This window comes from Daucus carota, chromosome 4 (genome assembly GCF_001625215.2).
Source record: "Daucus carota subsp. sativus chromosome 4, DH1 v3.0, whole genome shotgun sequence".
Taxonomy (NCBI): Eukaryota; Viridiplantae; Streptophyta; class Magnoliopsida; order Apiales; family Apiaceae; genus Daucus; species Daucus carota.
This window is the reverse complement of record NC_030384.2, coordinates 27,364,125-27,388,380: the sequence shown is the minus strand read 5'-3', so window position 1 is coordinate 27,388,380 and position 24,256 is coordinate 27,364,125. Positions and strand designations below refer to the sequence as shown.

The window sequence follows — 24,256 nt, the reverse complement described above, 5'->3', positions numbered from 1 at the left end:
GGGCATTCAACATTATTTTAGACAAATATAACACATGTTATCATTGGAAATGGATACTTTATGATATTTTATTATCATTATTTTTAGATTACATCATAGATATGAATCCTAAAAAATTACATTCGTTTTGAGTTGTTTTTTTAATCCTCAATCTTGTGTCTTAATGACCAATTATCTTGTCAAATGTATGATTCTCTCTTCATATTTGTCGCCAAAACAAATTAAATTTTCTACATGATCATAGTTGTATTGATAGTAGTTGTATTAAGTGTCATGAGTTCTTAATCTGATTTCCATACATTGTTGTAATAGATTAGTATCGATATTAGTATAATGAGTGTATAGTGGATTAGTATAGTTTAGTCTCATCGCTTGAGTTTGAGCCGAGTTAAAATTAACAAATTGTTAACCCTATTCATTTAAAATTGATTATAACAATTTTTAATTGAAATAAAATTTGATATTGATATTGGTTGAACTAGCTATGATAAGGACAATTTGAATCTATTTGATCATATTATATATAATATATAATCTGTTAATTACATATAGATATTGATTGAACAAGCTAAAATAAGGTATAATATATAATTCGTTGTTATTTAAGTTTTTACTCTTGGTACCGGCCATTCAAATTTTGTTTTTATAAATTCGTAAGACTATAAACAAGTCGAGCTGATCGTTAAGTCAACTCAACTAGACTCGATAAAAATTCGTTAACAAGCTCGAGTTCGAACAAACAAAATCATTTGATAAACTTAACAAGTTGAATCGAACCTCTTAGTTATTCGACTCGCTTCAAACTCGGCTCGTTAACTTGAACTCAACTCATATACAAAAAATATTTTTTTACATAATAATATACTGACACTAAATGATTATGACTATCAGTATGATCTCCATCTCCATCACCAACAAAAAAAATGAAAATACAATAGACACTCACACGATATCCATAACTCATATGGAATCAAAGTCTAATAAAATGTAACTCCAATATTATATTCACATGTTTAACCTGTTTTTATTGTATCATAGATTCATATTCTCTACCCTCTCTTGAACATATCAAATAACTAGTAAATTATTGATCAAGTCGTTATTATTGAATATTATATGGCAAAAGATGCCATATAAGAACTATATATAACTAGTTATATGAGGACTTATTGCAAGAACGGTAATTAAAACATAATTGGTCAAATGATGTTGATAGTTTTGATTTATGTTCTTCTTTATTTTTAATTTCATAATTTACTTTCTATTTTTAAAGTGTGTATTATTTAGACAAATTTAAAGATTGAAATTAAAAAAAAAGTTAAAAACTTATCAACCGACCTGACTTGGTTCGTGAATAACCCAAACTCAACTCGGTCATTAACGAACTCGAGCTCGAATCATAAAAATTGATAATATAATCACATTTCACTCGAATTAAACTTGAAATCGGCAAAACTCGACCCGACTTAATTCATTTACAATCTTATAAATTTGTAACGACATTTATGATCATTTATATTCTTCCATTAAATATTTGAAAAAAAATTAAATGAGATTCTTCGATTCATTTTTACTTTTCAATTTTTGAGTTGATACCTATTTCAATTTGAAAAAGTATTACTTTAAAAAATGTAGAACTTGAATTATTTTTCACTTCGAATAGAACACTTTATAAATCTATATAAATGTTGTGTTTGGTTGGGGTGAATGAAAATGAAGGGAATGGAATGAGATTTGAACTATAATTTAGTTGAATATATAATAATTTCATTCATTCCACATTCCATTCCCATCACCCCTAACTAGAGCTCAAACCCTCCATTTTGGGAAAGAATGTTCCATTATTTATTATACATATTTTCTACCCAAATCTTATCATACAAAATTTGCACTCATTTATTTTTTTCAACATCCTCCTTCCTGCACTCTATTATTTTTAGTTAATCATAGTTTAGTTAATTCAGTAGAAGTTTTCTGTGTCTTCGGTTTTCTATGGAGGTTCTCAAAACACTCTCAACAGCACCCGTGGCCTAATGGATAAGGCGTCTGACTTCTAATCAGGCGATTGTGGGTTCGAGTCCCACCGGGTGTGTTCTTTTTTGTAATTTCCTCTTAACGTAACAATTCAGTTTGTATTATCCTTGACATTTTCATCTTTTAATAAATGATCAGAAGAACATAAAACATAAAAAATATATTTCGTCTGAGCGTTTTCTGAAAAAATAGTCGCAAAGTTCATGTAATTTAATTAAATCTATCAGTCTTTTCATCAATAACAGCATCAATAGATGTTATCTGATGTTTAGTCCATCCATATTTTTAAATGAAAGAAAGAGAATTGAACAACACGTCACAATTTACATAAATTAGTATTTATAATGCAGTTTGTGAAAACAACATTTGCAAATAATTTAATTTCTCAAGCGTGTAAATTATATTTCGTTTGTTCACACGGTGTACTAAATATTACTAATGCAATTATAATTAGAGGCGGTGAGAATAATTTTTCTACATATTTTAGATGTTGTATCTGTTCTGCATGACTATGAACTGCGCCGTACTGGCTAGTGGCTAACTTTTTACATTACACAATATCTGATATTCTGATGTGTCTTCGAACAGATTAGCACCAGCTCTAACAAAGCCAAAACAATGAAATTACCAGGTCAAAACCTTATGAGGACGTCCTAGCACAAATAATACTTTGTGATGTATACGAAAGGATTAGCACCGTCACAGCTGCCTCATCAGTTATCATAACAAGGCCAAATTATCAAAATAGCCAGCTCAGATTATAGTGGCACCCTAAAATAGACAAGTAGACGAACCAGCCCCACAGCTTGGTTCTGCAAATATCAGTCTTCCTCCTACATGATAAGCCATTTTGCATCGATTTTCGTTGACCTTGTTCTGTGTTCTTCACCATTATGCATATTGTTGGTTCTATGTTTTCTAATACAGCAACCACAAGCACTCTCTCGGGCGTCAATGGTTTAGAGCTCGACTGTTAGTATATAATTCTTATAAGCACTCCTGCTAGTATATAATTCTTAAGAGCTCGACTGTTTGTATATAATTCTTATAAGCACTCCTGCTAGTATATAATTCTTATAAGCACTCCTCCTAATACCGTGAGGTATTGGAAGAATTGGTCACTTAACGTCAACTACATTACAGATTAATACTATATCCTTTTTTGTTTTACTGACATCTCAAATTCTAAATACCCTATAATTCAGAAGATTACCCTGGAGAAACCCATAAGGAAATTAGAGTTTCTAAAGCATTAACGTAAGCTTCCGAAAGATTACTCTAGGAGAAGCCCATAAGAAAATTGAGAGAGTTTCTAAAGCATTAATGTAAGCTCCCAAAGTATTTCATATTACCACCTGCAATTATATAATACCAATACTTGTATACATAAACAACATGGGAGCAGAACACAGTATATTCTTCATATTACCAAGATCAATTTCATAATACTAACACTTGTATTGAGAATCATAAATAACCAATATGAGAGGAGAACTAGTATAAGAAAGAAATGACATGTCCTATGAAAATGTATTACCGAAGCTTTCAATTCAGCCTTACATGCAAAATAAGGCTTATGGAAGTTCCATACAAACTACTCGGACAATACTGGTACAACTTTTGCATCAACTATTACTTACTAATGAACACAAGAAAGACCAAAAGAATTGCAGAATGTAGATTATACAAGAAGTGACTATATTGATATATTTGAAGTCCTTGCAGAGACTCAAACACCTGAGAGTAGTAGCACACATAACATGGAACTGGTATATGAGCAAACCAGTACAACATTTCCTATCTTTAAGTTGCAAGTGGTTTAGCAATAGCCTGCTTGACAGCTTCAGCATATGTCCTGTGTTGGTATGTCAGAGTCGACTCAAGCAAATCCCAGAGTGATGTCTTAGGGTTCCAACCTGGTTAAATTCCATAAAACATATAAATATTGCAAGAATTTATTACTAGCTCTCAAAATTTCTTCGTAGACAATTAAAAAATGTACAAGAAAAAAGTAATACCAAGTTGCCGGTTAATGATAGTCATATCTGGAATTCTCTTGTCACTGTCATCATAACCTTCACCATAAAATTCTTTCGAGGATACATCAACGGTCGGACTATCAATAGATGGTTCTCCACTTACTTTTGAGTACACCTGCCATACGTAAAGTATGAGTCAAATAGAAAACTCTGATCATCTAAGATAATTGATATCTGAATTGATCAAATTTGAGTAGAAGACTATCTCGTCTACCTTGGTCATCATTTCAGCAAGCTGCCTCACTGTAACTTCATTGTTAGGGTTCCCCACATTAAATATATGACCATTAGCCCGGGCTGGATTTTCCTGAAATATGGGCATTCGATTAATTCAGAACCTAGTCATATAGCCAAATATTAAATAGATAAAATGAAAGTACAAGTTACACACAATCATCAACATGACTGCTTCAATGGCATCCTTAATGTAGATAAAAGTTCTCTGTGATTCGCCACCATCCACAAGCTTGAGTGGCTCACGACGCAAGAGATTCTAGATATTTAACAAAAGAAACTGATATCAGTACTTACGCTTAACATAACCTAAAGTAAAACTGAGATGAGGATTGATCTTACATTACTGAAGCAAGCCAGGACCCTAGGAACACCCTCGCTGGGACCATCAATACCGGGTATGAAATCCATTCTGGGACCAATCCAGTTAAAAGGTCTCACAATGGTAAACTCGAGGTCATTTTCTGCACCCTCAGCTGTCAAACATGAATAGGGGTGTCATAAACCGATATAAGGATGGCATGAAACAAACACAACATAACCTTTTCGATTCTAACCATAGATTAGCCTCTCAATCAATTGCTTAGCACATGCATAAGACCACCTCTGCTTCTCTATTGAGCCAAAAATGCAAGGGGACTCATCCTCTTTTAGAATATAATATGCAGGATCCTGCAAGATTTTAACATGGATGATTTATCGACAAAATGATCCGGACAGCAGCAAAGTCCAAAGATTTATTACAGTACTACTTAAAGATGCAAAATATATAGGAATAGAATATTAGTAGCCAACATGATTACATATATCAAAAGCTAAGCCTCACCTTGCGCAGGGGGCTGTCCTTCGGGAGATAACTACCGATTGTTTTTCCATAGACTTCACAGGTGGAGAAGTGAATAAGACGCTTGTTGTTCTCTGAACAGTATTTCACCTAAGGTAAGAAGAATAAAGTTAAGTCCAGATCTTAAATGGATATAATAAACAAATCAACCAACACATTCCACATAAAGAGACTTTGATGATAGATAATGATCACCAACCAATAAAAACAAACATCATACCACAGGCAGAGCATCAATGAAGTTGCTGTAGATCGTATCAAGAGGACGCGTATTGTAATCCGCTGGAGTACAAATTGCTGCAAGATTTATAGTCTGCATAAAAAATAAACAAATAATTTCAGCTCACAAAGCTAACAAGCTTTAGACATATAATTCAAACCTAAACGACAAGATTCAAAGTTCAAATCAACAAAAAATTCTGCCATAAACAATCTTATAATTGAACTAAACCTACATATCATCACAAACAATATGAATTTTAAGCAGACAAATATCAACTACAGTAATTAATAAGACATATCGACAGTTAAACAAATTCTTCGAAATAAATCACGTAATTCACACTGTTCACGTTCCTCTTTCAAAATAAGCAGCTAAATCAAAGTTAAACGAGAAATTCAAACCAGAACTAAAATTAGAGCAAAATCGAACACCCCGAGAATTTTAAAAGCATAACCTAACAATACAACATAATCACAAGCAAACAAAGCAATGCGGAGCTTAACGAACCACCAAAACACCTCCAGATCCAACACAAATGCACAAATCACAACCAAAACCAGCACAAAACCTAAAATCACATCAAAAATCACAAAATTAAACAAAAAAACACACGAAAGACCGAAATTACCAGATCCGCCATCTTAACGAGACCTTCGAGGCGCGAATCGTTCTTAATATTGATGCGATGAAACTGAATCCTCCCATTCCACGGCAAACTGTCCGGTTCAAGCAAGTGTTTGATCTTATCATTATACACATCAACAGCCAGGACCTTGTGCTGCGTCTCCGACATGAGCTTCTCGCAGAGATGAGATCCGATGAAACCTCCGGCGCCGATCATGCAAATCGTTATCGCCGGAATTGGATTTCCGTCCAGATCTAGCCTGACCGCCGACGACGCCATTGCAGAGTGTATCTGTATGTATAGGTGTGTGTACAGGTGATTGAGGTGGTGGAGTGTGAGTGAGAGGAAATGAGATGAAGAGATTTTTGTATGTATATGTGTGTGTATAATTACGGTATTTAAAGGTGGGGAAGGAGGGAGGAGAGCTGGTTGCTATAACGTGACTTGTTTTTGTTATTAAATTATTTTTTATTTTTTATTTTGAGTAATATTATGAGTTTGTCACGGTGGTGACTAGCGAGACCTGAGAAGATAAAAACTGTATGTCATGCAGAGCGAGGCCACACGGATAAGATAAGTTCGTACTTAATATCTCGATTTATTTTATGATTTTTGGAAAGAATTTTGAGGTTAATATTTAGGTTTGGGTGAAAAACGATTATAAAACAAATTTTTCCTGCTTTTTCATGAAATCAAAACAAATATAATGAAATTAGTATAGATAGCATGATATGTAATGGTATTTTTGATATTTATTATAAATATTGTAATTGTGTTTAAAGACTAAAGGGCCGTTTGAGTGACTTTAAAAATAAGTGCTTCTTAAGACTCATAAGTGATTAAAGGGTTGAGAAATAAGTAGATTTTCTGAAACAAAAAACTAGCATTCTTAGGGGCTGTTTGGCTGGGCTTAAAAGAAGCGACTTATTGCTTAAAATAAAGAAGTGGATTAGAAGTGAGAAGTTGGTCTGAACTTATAAGCTATGAGAAGTGTTTGGATACCGTGACTTATAAGTTTTTAAGTGTTTGGATAACTTAACTTATAAGTTGACATAGTTTAGTAATTTTGTAATATAATAATTTATTTTCTTTTAAAAAATAAATTATAATAATATAAGACCTTTAATTATTAATACATGAAATATTTTACAAATTCAATATTTTAAACTCTGCAACAAAAGAAAAATTAATAACTGTTGATAATACAAATAAAAAGGTACATCATTTATTTAATACTTATATTTATTTAATATAAGTACAAAAGTATCTTTTATTATTAATATATGAAATAGTTTCGCAAGAATAATAGCAACAATCTAGCATGACAGAAACATGCAATGCAGCTAATTACTAGCTTCTTGTTTGCCTGGATTACTTTGCCGCTGAGTTCGTCTGAAAAAAGCATAAGCTGCATATCAAAAAAAGCTGTATTTTGAAGCTTTTTTCTTCAGCTTCTTTTGGTGTGATTAAGTGCTTTAAGACTGATTGCCAAACGCACCACAAAAAGAAAGAAGCGGGCTTCTGAGCTTTTAAGCCCAGAAGCTCCCTTCCCAAACACCCACTTAGCTTTTTATAAAGTACTTCTTTGACTTATTACACAAATAATACGAAATAAGTGCTTCTAACTTATAAACCCAGAAGCCGGCTTTTAAGCTGTTGTCAAGCAGTCCCTAAATGCCTGTCAGGCAAGAGCCACTTCCGACTTTTTCCGACAAAAAATCGATTATTTTTATTATAAAAAGTTGAGAATGCTAAGTCTCGTTTCAAGATTTTTACTAATCGAATAAGGGTAGTTTAATAATGAAAGTAGATCTGGAATAACACTGGCAATTTGCTATTTGAGCGAGTATATTATAAGAATGTCAAATGAGGGAAAAGATAGTAGTAGAATAGATTGGCTAACTATAATTTAAAATGAGCTGTATTTCAATTATACATCGCATTCACCCACATGGCCCTCGAGCATAGTCTACTAGTAATATACAGTAGTAGTAAACCAAACAAGTCACTCGTCGGTCCGCACAATTTAAAAAAATACCGAATTTATCTAAAATAAAAATTTTATTCTACAAATTGAAAATTACTTTTAAAGAAACTTTTTGTTATATTAATCATTTTAATATAAACTTCTATTGCTGTGTATAATGAACTTATATAATAATTGTTGAACTAATACAATAATTGTGGATATAATAGAAAATGAATATAATATGTAAAGAGATTCATTATAATTTTATAAGTGTGAGTAATCTTAAGTGTGAGTAATACTATTCTATTACAGCACCGACATTTCAGTTTAATCATTGACACAGTTTACTTGCGTAGTAGATTATTTAAGAGCAAATTAATCATGTTCTTCGATGTCTACTTTGCTGCTGTGCATATCAAATGTCAGCATATACATAATTTAACGATAAATGTCAGTCGGTGCGTAATCGTAAATACAGAAACGGGGTCTGCAATTAGCTGCTGAGGTGGGAGTTTTACCAATTTTATTTACAGGTGTGTGTTTCACGATATTTGCGTTTTATCCATATTTTATCATTTCAAGATTTTTATCACATTTTTCGAGATAAGATGCCAGTGATGCTAATAAACAACAAAAATGGTGATAGCATTCTTTTAATTTTCTTTTCGAGAATAGCAATTCATTTTTCTATTTATCTGTTTTATCTATAATTACGGAAATCGGAAACGTAATTAATTGATTGATCTACTGATTTAAGATTAATATAATAATTATTGGAAATTTTTAATGAATCAAATCTTTTTGGTTAAATTAGAGTTTAATTAATAAAATATTTTGTAATAATTAATTGGGGATTATCGAGAATATGTTTTAATAAATTAGAAATTTGTAGAACTCTCTTGTCACATAATAATTTCGAATTAGTAACAATATAAAATAGCATAAATGAAATATTTATTTTTTAAATAAAACAGGCATGGCTATAAACGACTAAATCAAGTTCAATTCTTTTATTAAATTCAATTCCAGATTTAATTTTATTGTGTTAAGGGAAAATTTAATAACCTTACTTAATAATCATCTAAAAACGAACAGGGTTCGAGTTACTCGCGAGCGATTCAAGTTGAATTTGATTAAAATATATTTAATAATAAATAGTATAAGAGCCGGATCACATTGTATTTAGTTGTCTTTTACTGTTTGCCACGTGAAAGTTATTTTATGAAAGTGAGAATGATAATTTTTCATAATATGATAAGATAATTTTTATGGTAATTCTTTCTATTAAATATATCATGGTGTGTAATTGTTGGGATACTAAGACTATCAACGATATTGACTTAGTCATAAAACAATGGAGAGAGCTAGGAGAGAGAAGAGAGCTAGGAGAGAGAACTTTTCAAAATTTCAAAATTCAAATAGTGAATTTGCAGGTCGAAGGGGTGATGAAGGATGGCTCGTACAGCAGCAAATCGGAGTTCAATCGGAGGGAGGAACAGGATTGAGAGTTGGTAAATCGGCTGGGGACAACAAATCGGGAAGCAGGGACGCCAGTGTAGCACAAAAGGACTCGCAGGCTGAGAGGAACATCACAGATAAGCAGTCTCAGAGAGTTTTTGAGCACTGGTTCCTCCTTGAAAACGAAATGGTTGACGCCATCCGGAAGGGCAACTCCAAGCTAATTCGGACAGCTCTAGTAAGAGTAGATTACCTTCTTAAAGTCTCCCCCCCCACTCTAATTACCGAATGCCTACAGGGTGATGAGGAGGCTCTATGGGGTCTACACAGGTTTCTTCACAACAATGGATGGTGGGTAAAAGCTATGAATCTGAAGCTTCAGGATGTTGATCTTGCGGAAATGGCGAATCTAGATACTGAGAAGATCACGAGGGAGTTCATTTGGGCTAATAGACACTTAGTTCATCCCAATACTCTAATTCAAGATTTGACGAGGAATAATGATGCTGTTAGAATGGCTCTGAATCAGATCCACTATGGTTCCATCCGCGCTCGTCGTTGTTCTCTTAAGTCGGGTAAGAAGCCAGTAGAGGAAACACCAGCTATCTCTACAGAGGAGAAATTGATTCCTGATACTGGTAATTTCTGTCCTAAAGTAGCAACGATAAATTTCATTTTCGCCAATAAGTCTGTTGTGGATAAAACCACGATCCAAGGGGTTGTATACAACTCTGATAAAGCGATTTCTGATGCCCTCCTTCAAATTCATGAGGCTTCCTTAAAGGGCGCTACAAAATCCGGACAGTCTTATAAAGAATCTCTTCTGGCGTCTCCGGCTAAGCTTCATCCACCGCCCCCAAAACGAGTTAACTCAAGGCCTGTATCTAAAGAAGGGGGTGGAGCTGGCAAGGGCAAAACGAGGGACATTTTTTTCACAGGATTTAAGGACGATATAAGCTATGTGGATCTATGGAGAGTTTTTAAAAAGCTTGGTCGAATTAAGGACGTGATTCTTCCTGTCAACAAGGATTGTAGTAGGAGGAAATATGGATTTATTAAGATGTTTTCCCCTCAAGAGGCCCAGATCTTCTTACAAAAGGCTAAAGACCTATTTATTCAAGGGTCGAAGATCTCCTGTGACTGGGCTAATAATTCTCGCAAACCACAGAGTGGCAGAGGTCTCAAGAATTCACCTAAAGTTAGCAAGGATAATCCCATCCCTGATGAGAAGGATAAGGAGCAATTAGCCCATATGGGCGCCTTGCCTACGGATCCTCAAGCTGAGAGTGTGAAGGAGTGGATGGAAAGAATTAGTCGTAGTGTTCGAATTGAAGTAGCTATGGACTATGCGCCGGATTCAATGTCGGAATTGCTGGTGGCGGCTGGATATTTTCATCTAGATGTCTTAAAATTAGGCCCATTGGTGTTCATTCTCACTTGTAATGATGAGGACTGTAAGACTACCCTGGATCTCTCAAATTCAGGTTTGGATATTCTATCAATTAGGGATGTCACTATAAGTGATTTTATTTTACCTCGTTTGACTGGTATCAGACTCCAGGGCCTCCCGGTATGTGCGTATTCAGATTCTATTTTGGAGGGGATTGTCTCTAGATGGGGGTCCCTGATTAGCAAAGGGGTTAGTTGCATTAGAAACCAGCAAGTGGTGAACCCTCAAATCTGTATTTCTACTTCAGTTTTTCAGGAAATCTCTGAATCTATTGAGGTACAAGTATTGGGTACGACCTATAATGTGGTGGTGACGGAGGAGAAATGGGTTGATCCTTGCTCTTTTGACCCACATCTTCACAGCCCAAGGATGGTTGCGCAATCCAGTTCTAGTGCAGGGGCGCCTACGAGGAGTTGGGAACATGATGAGTTATCCACCCATTCAGTTCAAGCTGGAATCCAAACTTTTGAAGATGTGCTGTCTAATCACAGCATTCAGTCACATGTTTCGGTCCACAGCTCATATTCCAACCAAACCGAGGGATCTTATAGCCCTCAGGGTAATCATCCACAGAACGATAGTCAATATAGAGAGATGACCCCCCAAGATCCTTCTATCTCGGACCATATATCTCAGATGGGTATGGAATCCGATTCTGAATTACGTCGGTGTGATCCTATAGTGGAGGAGATAGATTATCGTAACCTTCGTGTGCAAAACTGGAATATAGAAGTGTTTCCATTTGAATTTAATGAGCCAGTTGGTAAGATGGATGTTTTTTCGAATGGGGGGGACGGGTCTCATGATGATGAGGGTGACGACAAGAACACGGGGAAAATGGATAACTGGAGTGTGAGAGATATAAATTTTTCTGATGATGAAAGTGGGAAGGGGAGTGTGGAATCTTTTAATTCGTGCCAGGAGGCTGAATTTACACTGGATCCTTTATTTGAGGATCAAGGATCGACTGCAAACTTTCTGTCTAGGCTCAAGATCAAGGGGAGAGGAGGTCGATCACGTAAAGTCAGGTCCCTAAATTTCTTTGATTTCAAATTGCGAGGCTCTAAAAAGAAGTATAAACCTGCTCAATGGATCCCAGGATTGTATGTTCGTCCGTGGAACTATTCAGGAAAGGTGGAGAAAAAATCGAGGAGGAACATTAAGAGTGGTGCACAAACTTCGATATTATTCTCAGAGCCTCTTTCACCAGCGGAGGAAATATGGAATTTAGGTACTTCAGTGGGTCTTCGCCCCCTGATGCCTAAACCCCGTATGTTAGACTTAATAACGGAGAGGCTCTGCCAGTAGTTCGCAATTCTCAGGTACTATACCTCATCTAAACTCAGTTTAATGATTGATACAAATATAATTAGTTGGAATATCAGAGGCATCTGCAATGAGGTGGCTCGTAGCAATTGTAAAAGACTTCTTTTGGAATCCAGAGCACAAATTATTCTGATTCAAGAGTCCAAATGTAGTGATCCAGATAGAGAGTTCATCGCGCTGTTTTGGGAATCTATGCAATATAGTTACCTGGTAGAACGAGCAATTGGTTTATCAGGAGGACTAATGATTGCATGGGAAAAATCACTCCTCAATGTGTCCGAAAGTTTCCAGACTAAAAATTGGATTTGGCTGAGGGCAAAATTTCGAGGTCAAGATGTTATAAATGTGGTAAACGTATATGGGCCGCTTGACATCAAAGATAAGCAGTTGTGTTGGGAGAAATTATCAGAATTAATAGTAAGGTTTAATAATGAGCCGATTTGCCTGATGGGTGACTTCAACTGTGTTCGGGCGAATGAAGATCGAGCCAATTGTAATTTCAGCTCTAGAGGTATTATTGATTTCAATGCCTTTCTCAGAAACAACAATTTGCTTGAAATAAATCCGGTCGGAGTGGAATTTACGTGGTTTGGTCCCTTTAACAGAAAGAGTAAACTTGATCATATTTTTGTCAATGACCTGTGGATGGGGGATAATTCTTGGGTGGCCAAATCTTGGCATCGTAGGAACTCGGATCATTGCCCTATTTCTCTGTATGTGGAAAAGGCAGATTGGGGGCCAAAGACTTTTAAAGCTTTTGATACATGGATTTCCCACCCAGATATGATCACGGTTCTGGATCGAGTCTTCTCCCAAAAGAATAATTGTAATAATGAGGTTTTTTCGTCGCTCAGAAATTTCAAAAAAGAGTTAAAACATTGGAGTATTAATTGGCGAGATGCTTTACAGAGTAGGGTCCTGGCGTTAGAAGCAGAGACGAAGCGGCTGGATTCACAGCTGGATGTTAACCAGGACAAAAAGAAGGTGCAGCAAGAACTGAGCTCATGTTACAAATTTCAAGTTGAAATTCTAAAACAAAAATCTCGCGTCCAATGGGCCAAGGAAGGCGATGCCAATACACGTTTCTTTCACCAGGCTATTCGAATTAGAAAACATTCTAACTCTATTACTCATCTTCAGACTAAGGGGGGAATCTCTTCGGACCCCGAGAAAATAAAATCTGAAATAGTTCAACATTTTTCAGAATTTTTTTCGGATAAAAATCATGAACTGCTGTTTGATTGCTCGGGATTATTTGTCCGAAGATTATCCCAGGAAGCGAGTCGTAGCATTGAAAAGGAATTTTCAGTTGAAGAAATATGGTTAGCTTTATCTGAGTCGGGAGGGCACAAAGCGCCAGGACCGGATGGGTTGAATGGTGCCTGGATAAAACACTTGTGGCCTCACATCTGGAAAAAGATTAAGGCTTTCTTTGACTCTTTTCACAATTTAGGGGTGGTTCCATATGGGGCTAACTCCTCATTTATTGTGCTCATACCAAAAACACAGGCCCCCCAGCATGTCTCTGATTATCGACCAATAAGCCTGATAAACTCTGTATTCAAACTACTGCTGAAAGTACTTGCCAATAGAGTTAAGTTTAGAATGGATTGTTTGATTGAGGAGTCCCAATCCGCGTTCATCAAGGGTCGTAATATTAGTGATGGGATATTCATGATCAATGAGATTATTCACACTTTACAGTCGTCCAAATCTGATGGATTGATAATTAAGCTCGATTTTGCTAAGGCCTACGATTCGATCAATTGGACTTGTTTGCTTCACGTCATGGACGCAATGGGTTTTGGGCGCCAATGGGTTTCCTGGATTAAGGCCATTTTATGCTCAACCCGAATGTCCGTGCTCATAAACGGAGTAGCATCTCGTGAATTTTCCCCGGCGAAAGGGCTGCGTCAAGGGGATCCTTTGGCTCCTTACTTGTTTATTATGGTGGGGGAACTACTGAGTAGGCTATTGACTAGAGCCAGGGAGTTGTCTATTATTGACGGAATTCAGCTTTCGAATGAGGCGGAGCCCATCAGCCACCTACAATATGCGGATGATACAATCCTCCTAGTTCAAAACAATGAAAAATCGGTCCGAGGTGTTCAGTATGTGCTTCTACTGTTTCAGATAATCTCGGGTCTTAAGGTGAACTTCTCAAAGAGTGTGGTGTACCATCCTTCTAATAAGATCGACAAAATAACTAGCTGGGCAGAATTGTTGAAGTGTGCGACGGGGACAATCCCGTTTAAGTATCTAGGAGCCTGGGTGGGGAAGAGACCTTCTGTGCAGTCCTTTTGGGACCCTATGTTGCTTTCCATTAAATCAAAATTATCGTCTTGGAAGCAATCGTCCCTAAATTTTTCGGGAAGGGTGACTCTCCTTCAATCCTGTCTGGATAGCATCCCCTCTTACTGGCTTGGCTTACATAAGGTACCTTCTGGTGTCTGCAATGCGATTGAACGATTTCGTAGAAAATTTCTCTGGGGTGAATTTGCTAACCCCGCCGAGGAAAAACGTACTCTGCACCTTATCAACTGGACGTCCATCTGCCAGCCTAAAAATAGTGGTGGTCTCGGACTTCAGAAAATTAAAGAGAAAAATATAGCTTTCTTAGGCAAGTGGTGGTGGAAGTTCCAAATAGATCGAAACAAAAAATGGCATAGGTTGGTCAGTTCCAAATACCAAGTGCAGAACTCATTGGTTTCTCTTTTGAACAAGAAAGTCTCTCCGATGCTTAAAGATATCTTAAGTTTGAGAAATAATGACATGTTTGATAACTTTCTTGGGAATCATTGTTGGCGTTGGGAGGTCGGGAATGGGGAGCTAATCCTTTTTTGGCATGATATATGGACGGGTGAGAGGTCCCTTAAGCTAGAGTTCCCTCGTTTGTTCTCGTTATGTATCAACCACTCCATATCTCTTGCAGAGATGATTTGCTGGGCTCAGATTAATGATTCTCCCCGGGCCCCTGGATTGTGGCGTCGCCCCCTCCGTGGTTGGGAATGTGTGGCGGAATCTGATATGTTTACTATTGTGAGGTCGGTTAGTGTAAAGTCTGGTGGTGACAAGGTAAAGTGGAGTATTAGTCCAGGTATATACACGGTCAAGGATGCCTATTCTGTGTTGTTGGGGTCCAGTTCGAGTAACATTGTTTGGCGAAGGATTTGGTCAGTGAGAGTTGCTCCCAAGATCAAAATCCTGCTCTGGAAAATAGCTCATAACATTGTTCCTACGAAGTGGCTGCTTATAACGAGGATTAAAAAAGGAGATGGGATATGTGAGGTTTGTAAAAATGATGTGGAAACAGTTTCTCACTTGTTTTGGGGTTGCCCGTTAGTCTCTTTATTATGGAGCAGAGTATTTTGTTGGTGGAACTTACAGATAGCCCCAGCTGAATGTACATGGCATTCATTGACGATGCTATTCGACCGTGTGCATGATACTACTCTTAAACCTGCATGGGAAATCACTGTTGCAGCATCTATTTGGGTAATTTGGTTGTCGCGGAATGATACTACTTTCCGGAACTGCAGGACGAAGGCTGAAGACAGATTTTCCTTGGTAAAGCTGAGAGCTTTTGAGTGGTGTGTTCTTGCTGGAATTGTCCCTCATCATTCTTTTATGCAGTGGTGCAAGAATCCGGCCCTAAACTCAGCTCAATTTATGGCGCACAAAAAAGATTTACTACTTGCTCATTCTTTTAAAAAATATGAGGTTGTGGTGTTCACAGATGGAGCGTTCTCACCCAAATCTTCAGGAGTGGGGGGGTTGTTTCTGGACAGCAATTTAAATATTCTGTATGTTTTCTCAGGCCCCTCAAAGGCGACTTCAAGCTTATTTGCAGAATATGAAGCTTTTATGCTTGCTTGTAGAGTTATTCAACGTCACTGGCAAAATTCTAAAGTCCTAATATGTTTGGATTCTTCTATAGTTGTGTCTCAGTTTTTGAGATATAAATCTGGGCTCGGTGGCATTGAGCATAGTCCAATGGACTTCTCTGTTTTTGGGCTGGAATATGATACGATTTGGGCTCATCACATAAATAGAGCTCTCAACTCCGAGGCAGATTATTTAGCAAAGTCTGGAGCCTCTCGGGTTGATTTGGTTGCTGGAAAGCCTAGGCAATGATGATCTACTAGTACAGTCTCTCCCTATTCCTGCTGTGCGCCGGAAATCTTTTATTTAGATTTCCTCTGCCCATGTGCTGGATTCTACATATCTTTTGTTGTCCTTCTGCGGCCTACCTCCTTTTATTTGACGGTTTCCCAGACTTCTGCCGCTTACCCTCCGTATATTAGACTTTTTGTTTTACCTCGGGGATACCAAGATGTTGGCTACAGTGGATTGCTTGATTTTTCTCTATTTAAAGAGCAAGTGCTGCTGTTATGTTCCTTGCTCATTTCTTACTTACCATCTCTCTCTTCTCTATCATCATGGATCACCACTGGAAGGCGCCCTCTCTCGGGATCACCAAGGTAAACTGCCATGGTGTCACTCTCGATGTTGCAACTCCGAATGGTAACATCACTGGTCTGGCCGCCATCTTGCGCAGATCGAATGGCAATCTTATCAGCAGCATTGTGGGTTCAGTTCGAAGGTTGTCTCCTCTAGGTAACCAGTTATGGGCCATCTTCTGTGGGATGCGTAGAGCTTTTCTGGACACCACCCGCCAGGTGGTGGTGGAGACTGATAATCTGGAGGCATTTGGGGCCATCAAGTTCCCAAATGCGGCGGCTACGCCGGAAATTGCGAGCATTGTTCAACAGATCAGGATTCTGAAGAGTAATTCCTCCTGGAGCTGCTCTATCCTCTATGTTTATCCTCGTAGAAACAGGGTGGCAACTTACCTGGCTCTCTTGGGTGCTGAGCTCTTTACTCGTCTCTTTTTCTTCGCTGAACCCCTGGGTGGAGCAGCAGAGCTTATGGACTTAGACATTGGTCTTGGTCCTCATGACCAGGACCTCATTGAAGCTGAAATGGTTGAGGAGGAGTTGGAGCAGCTTGAAGTGGCCCTGGCAGCACCTCATGGACCAATGGAGGTAGGGCTGGCTGCGAATTTCTTGGCTGGTGCAGCCTTCCAACTTGCTCCTCAGGCCCCGGAGAATCAAGAAGCTGACATTCATGACTTTGTGTTTGAAGATGACCTTGACATAGAGGAGGGTGGGGTGGTGATGCAGGACTAGTTTTACATATTAGGTCATGCTGTTGTTGTAGGCATGCTAGTAGCTTTTGAGGTAACGTAGGTTTATGGCTGTAAGTTGGTGTTGGTTTCGGTTAGGTTATTATCTTTTGATCTCCCTAGATATAAGCTGGAGATATTATGGGCATCATATGTAGGTGCCTCGGTTTCTTTTGTACCACTTCGTGGTTTTCTTATATCTATGCATTCGCTGTTCAAAAAAAAAAAACGATATTGACTTAGTTAAATATAGTTAGCTAAATTGAATCAACATGACATTATATAAAATTTGGTGAACCTTTAAAATATTTTGCTTCGATAATACTGTCTAATCAATTGGTTATATTGATTAGTTATGTTTCAAATAAGATTTTTTATTATTAATTTAAGTTATTATAAATAGAATATATTATTTTATTATGATAATAGATGATGTGGAATCTTGTTACAAGTCTCCACAAGTTGGTAGATATAACCAACATCATGTGGTTGACTAAAATTATAGAACATCAATGTCTCATTCGAGTTGTATATTTTAAAAAATAATCTCTATAATTTTTATATATAGTACTCCCTCCACCAAAATATTAGTCTTGTTCGATAAAAAAATATCCCGTATTATTTGTCCCCCTTATAATCCAGTACAATTCATACATGCATTTTTATTATCCCAATATTGACTAATACTGATCCACAAAACACGACTTATTATTCATATTAAGAAATTTAGAAATTTGTAAATTTAATTTACTAATCAGCATATGACTTATATATATAAAAGCATTCTACCTTCCACCACGTACAACTCGTTTCATATATACTTCTAGAGATGGCTGACTTCGATTTGAATAAGATAAAAGGAGGATGCAGATTTACTCACCATGTAGAAGAAACAGTATTTTTCCATGCTCAAGAAAATGCTGGTTGCAGCAAAGAGTCAACGTCGACACTGATTTAAATGAGCTGTCTATGCTTGGGATAATGTCATTGAGTGAATCATTGCTGAAAATAATCTAAATTTTTATTTTAATTTATTTTCAAGTTCTATTAAGTAGTGGGGAAGAAAGTTGTGTTATACTTATTCTAGTTTTTTAGCTCTAACTTGTAAAACTTTGTCAGAATATGAATACTATATTTATTTTGGTGGTAAGAATGTTGTTTCTTTCAATTTTCATTATGCATGTATTATTTTGTCAAACAATGGGCTTCATTTGAATACAATTAACATGAACGGAATGCATTTTGATGATATGGATATATTTGAATACAATTAACATGAATGGGATGCATGATGTTATAAACGATTATATAGTAAAGAACACTAGGTTATGAAGTACTTTGTAGAGAAACGAAGGATGCTGCCAAACAATGTCTACAACTATGTAAAACAGGCTTTGCTTTTCAGTAGGATGTATGAATAGCATGGGAACACTTTTTGTACAAACTAAATTCTTAAAAGAATATTATATACATTACTTTCAGTTGACACAAACTAACAATTTATTAAGCATAAACAAAGTAAATAAAACTCTATAAGACACTCATAGAGAATTTTCAGAATAATTTAGCCACTTGATTACATCTTCAATAAGCTACATCACGTTTTATTTGAATGATAGTTTTTCTTTCCTCTCTAAAGAACCTTTTTTTATGTACGATATTTTGTAGCCGTTAGAGGCTCTGAATTTCATAATTTGAATCACGCTTTTTGTAGAGTTAAAAAATACAATTAGATTTAATGCTTGAAAACATATGAAATGTTTTTTTCACAGATCTAATCAACTCGTATCCATTTATAGGAGCCTCTTTGTAATGTAAAATCTGAATCGCATTCAAAAATTTGAGGTCCAAGAGATTTAAATATGGAGAGATAGGAGGTTGGCAAGTTAATTGAATGTTAAGCCACACTGTGAAACAGTAAAATGAAAACTCCTCATTGTTCGGATCAATGTGCGTTCTGACGTTATCCTGCTGTATACATATCGAAATATTCACATAAGTGACAAGCCATTTTTCCAATATAGCCGGTAGTACTTTGGTAACTAAAACAAATCTCCCATGCAATGTCCTTTTCAACAAAATTAATTAGCTTAGTTTTCAAAGTTTCTGCAGACCTATTTACACTACTTCTTTTGGTAGGTTCTTTCATAACAATTGGAAAAATCACAATCTTTTCAGAGTACACTTCTTGACCATTTGAATCAAATCTTGGTCGTGCAATAACGACTAAGAACATAACCTTGGTCAATAAACAGCTACGCTCAGGATCACATTCCTCGGTGGTAGAAGATAATACTTCTTAGCCTTTCTACTAATGTAAAATCATTTCTCGTTGATGTGTATCATGTTATACACGGATAAGAAAATGAGGAATGTGTGATAAACTATTCTTGTCAATTATAATTATAAATAACGAAATTGAACTCTTATTTTTCTGTTGGAGTCTTTCAAATACAGTTTCATTAAATTGACATGTCTACGAATCCGACCAGTTTTATAGTTGCGATGTAAAGTTGATCTACTAACCTTTATAGCCCATGCTAAAGATACCAAACTTGTTATCGAGATAGAGGAATTTTTAAAATAGCTCACGATCTATTTTGATTCTTTTATGCACGTAATTTTCGCTTCTTCTATGATTTACATCGACTTCACCATTTTCTGAAGATTGATTTGCATGCCCACATATACTTGAGACTGTACGAGTTGAAATTGAAAATATTGTTGAAACATCTAGTATTGTAATTTTTCGAAATTTTTCGGTGTCACTTTTACTTAACAAACTCAAATAAATCCTTATTCGTTCATCATAAGTCAAATGCTTCATTTTTAAGTACTCGGTAGCTTGACAATACTGTTTGTTCGCCCACTAATCCAACTTGCTTGCCTTAAAATCCATCCTATTCACTTATAAAATAAACTTGCTGAACGTTACAAGTTCATCTCATGTCAAGAACAAATGTATTACAAACATTTTAACATTACCATTATATGGCTGGGGTTGATTTAGATCAATATCTCTAGTTGAATTCATATATCCCTGTTACAATTTTTTTCGGTCAATACACTATGGTGCAACGCAATCTTTATAATAAAACAGAATTGATCACTAATATCGTTATAATAATTTATGTATTTATTTAACAAAAATCATTACTATTATATTAAATTCAAGTTGTATATGTGCTGAACTCGTTTCAATTTATTCAATATTTATAAATAATAAATATATTTTAAAATAGAATAACAAATATATTATAATTAAAGTATAATAAATTATTGATTAAACTTTACCAGAAATTTTCTTTATATATGTATAGAATATGATAGTGACATATAAATGAAATAAAATAGTGTTGATATTACTTTGTGTTTCATCTTTTTAAAAAACTTTTAACTCCTCTCCAATTGTTTTTCTCCTTTGGTTAAAAGCGGGGAGCAGGGCAAGAAAAGTCAAAAAATATGGATTACAAGTTAGCAGCTCTGAAACTAACTTGCGTTCAACTGAAAGCCGCGCGTCAAATACAAACAAACTCCCAATCGCGCGCGTCACTCAACGGCATCCTCTTCCAACGCGCTTGGCTCCAGGGCATTCTGGTCACTTCACCCTCCGACGACGCCGACGGCCGGTACGTTCTCGACGACGGCACCGGCGTAATCGAGCTCGTCTTGGTCGGCGACATTAGCAATCATAAATTTGAAACCGGTCGGTTCATTCTCCTAAATTTTTCGAATAAAAATTTATTTATTGCTTGTAAATGCAATTTATGTGTATATATATTATTTTGATGTGTGTTGACAGGGATGTATTTGATGGTTGTGGGAGTGTTTTTGGTTCGTGACGGTGATATTCCGCTTCTTAAGGTAATATTTTTTTATCGGTCTCAACATAATTGAGCGTTTTATTTTTACAGTAATAAATTAATAATTTCGATCAATTTAAATGTACATCATATCTTGTTTGTTTGATTTTAGTAAAATATTGTGGTCAGTGCTAATATTTATTTTTTTGTTTTTGGTATAGTGCATTTGAGTTGCTAGCTTTTCGTGTCATGTTTGTTTTACCGGGTTATATTCTCAGACCGTTGTAGCTTATTTGTTGTTGTTTTTTTTTGTGTGTTTAAACTTGAAAGAGTTATGGTATGGACTACATTTTTATTATTTTTTTAGGTATATTTGTTGTGATTATAATACCTAGTGGGAGTGTGGTATAAAAGAATCCTCAAACTGAATTTGGAAATGATCATAAATTGTCGGTGGGATGGTTTCAAGGGGTTAATATTCGTAAAAATGAGGGAATATTTTGAATAGTGAAGACATTATAGTCCTCCCAAACAAACATAGCCTTGAAATTGTAATATATAGGGGTGTCTATGCCAAATTTCTAAGTATGACTAATTGAATTTGGTTGATGAAATGACGTTTAGGGATTTTAGATGAGTAAAAGGAGATGACCTTCAATTATATTCCAATCTGAACGAATACAGGCTGTATCTATTTTTTTAATAAAGTACAGTACTAGAAAACAACTAAGATCAACAGAAATTAGATGTTTAAACTCTGTTTAAATCAAATTATGTTTGAATTTTCATTTAATCAATGTCAGAGTTTTCCTCAAGCTTCCTATATTCCAGTCTAAGCTAGGGTATACATTGTGGTTATATTTCATTTCGATTAATCGAGTTCTATTGAAACATAGTTAAAGAGTTAAGACTTAAGACTATAATGCACTATTCGGCTAATTAAATAAATTTGGGAGATTGGAATTGAGCTAATTTGTGTGTTAATTGATTAGAATGAAATAAAATGTGAATATAATTGATGGGGTATGAAATTAGGGTGGGCTGTCCTGCATCAGCATTGCGTAATTAAGCCATTTTATTAACATTTAATATTGATGTTCACTTGTAACCTAATCCGTTTTTGAAACGTCATCCTTAGAATATTCCTATACATGATTTGCCTTGTTCCACGCGGTTAAATCCTATTCCTCGTGTCTCATTCACCTTTCGACCTCAGCTTCATTTGTTAATCTGAAGCCATTCTCATCTTATCCTGTTCCAACCAAATACGGGATAAATGTTGGCACCTAAGTGCTTTGGATTCTCGACAACCAATGTTGTTTCAATTCCAGTCATTTAACATTATAATCTGTTGTATGTAGCCTTAGGTTGTTCTTCTGTGTATTCATAAGAATCTTTCGGGCGAGGCTCCTGATATTCTATCAGCATTGTGAGGGAACGGAACTACAATTTAGACAAATTTCTTGAATGAATCAAATTGCATGTGATCAGCTATGTCTATCAATGACGTGTTATCCAAATTACAAGGATCGAGTATGTAGCCGTATATGTTCCTTTTCCACCGTCCTTGAAAGCCCTTTTCAAAGGCCAATCATTATCTTCTGCAATGAAAGTTTTGGTGATTAAACAAGGCTGCATCTAGGTTGGGTGTGTTATCTGTTGTAAGTTTCCTGGACAATTATTTGGCAGTAAACAATAGTCTTAACATTTAACATAAAATTTTCTAGGAATTTTGGCTCATTTGATTGCAAAACTCTATGTTCACTTCCATTTTTGTATTGATGTCAGCATTATGTAATCTGCAGAACCCAGAACATACATTTATTATTAAACCTCTTGTATGAACTGTAAGGGGAATAATTCAACAGATGTTGAACTGATGTTTATGAAATGCAAATGTGATGCATTACTACTGAAGTGGTGAGCTAAATTAATGGAAGAAGGAATTGAACATGCTAAGCGGTTCTCTGTTTCAAAAATACACTTGCTTCACTCTTTTATCCTTGTACCATATAGCAATCATTATAATCTCTGTATATTTGAAACAAAAGGGTATGTAAAGAATTGAGGAAAACTAGAAGCTTGGTGGATATCCATTTTGTGTGACTCCCTGACCAAGTACTCTTTAATCGACATTATGAGCAGCTCAATGGGACAATAACTGGACAACCGAAACTCCAAATGGACGGTTCAATACATATTGACATCTTGTCCATATTATGCTCATTTGCTTTAGGTGTATAGGATAATTTAGATACTTTCCGTAAGATTTTGCAACTACGCGTCTACTCATACAATTTTTCTTTGCATTTCAGGTTCACAAAGCTGTTGACCTTTCTGCATTTCCAAACCGAGAGGTAATGTGGTATCTGGAAGTCTTGGAGGCTTATAAACTTTTTTACCAGCCCCCTATGGAGGAATGATCGAATTTATCTTATGCACTAGATCAAATTTGGATGTAGCTAAGATTTGAGATGGATCAATCAGTTTTTTTGTAGTTGATGTCTTCTCCGGTGATAAAAGTCATCCAGTTGTAAATGTAAAATCCAAAGCAAAGCAAGACTGTGCTGGTGTTTCGTATGCAATTTTGTGCCATTTACTCGATTACTTGTAGTGGAAATATTTTTCCGTTAGTTGCTGTTTGTGTTGAAGGAACCATACCCGCTTGCTCCAATGCTCTTGATGCATTTGTTTGTTCGGGTTTAAATTTGGCGAAGTTTATGCAAGGATCCAAAATAGTACTTTAGCAACACGGCGATTCTTAACTAAAGGAATCCAAGTGTTCTGCAATTAGTACACCAAGGTCTAAGAATTAAGAAGCATGCTTGTGCAATGGTTTGATGCTATTGTGCTACTTTATGGAATAACTAGAAAGGCCCCGAGATCTATTGATATGCATAATTGGGATAGTTTTGAACTTCCGAGTAAATATAGAGGGTTTCAGAAGGGATGAAAATGAATTCCCCTATTACGAGCACCAGGGAAATTCTTTGTGGTTCTCTGAGACATTCAAGTTCTGTGCTTTCTTTAAATTTTTTGTGCTACAGTGTGTTGCTCAACACAGCC

The 24,256-nt window shown here is 36.0% G+C and overlaps 2 protein-coding genes and 1 non-coding gene across 3 annotated transcripts; 2 read left to right on the top strand and 1 right to left on the bottom strand.

Moving 5' to 3' along the window:
• The first annotated feature begins 2,019 nt into the window (after nt 1-2,019).
• Nucleotides 2,020-2,092, top strand: TRNAR-UCU (transfer RNA arginine (anticodon UCU)). Its single transcript has one exon. It is a non-coding gene; the product is annotated as a tRNA-Arg (tRNA).
• Nucleotides 2,093-3,534: 1,442 nt separating this feature from the next.
• LOC108219376 (UDP-D-apiose/UDP-D-xylose synthase 2) lies at nt 3,535-6,457 on the bottom strand. The gene is made up of 9 exons (XM_017392793.2): nt 6,003-6,457; nt 5,372-5,464; nt 5,134-5,241; nt 4,865-4,979; nt 4,650-4,783; nt 4,465-4,566; nt 4,288-4,380; nt 4,053-4,188; nt 3,535-3,950 (listed from the first exon to the last, which is right to left on the bottom strand). The coding sequence occupies exons 1-9, from the start codon at nt 6,276-6,278 to the stop codon at nt 3,838-3,840; spliced, it is 1,170 nt and encodes a 389-aa protein (XP_017248282.1). The 5' UTR covers nt 6,279-6,457; the 3' UTR covers nt 3,535-3,837.
• Nucleotides 6,458-20,780: 14,323 nt separating this feature from the next.
• LOC108219161 (uncharacterized) lies at nt 20,781-23,823 on the top strand. The gene is made up of 3 exons (XM_017392456.2): nt 20,781-21,093; nt 21,190-21,251; nt 23,506-23,823. Exons 1-3 carry the CDS (start codon nt 20,850-20,852, stop codon nt 23,611-23,613), a joined length of 414 nt encoding a protein of 137 aa, XP_017247945.1. The 5' UTR covers nt 20,781-20,849; the 3' UTR covers nt 23,614-23,823.
• Nucleotides 23,824-24,256: the final 433 nt, after the last annotated feature.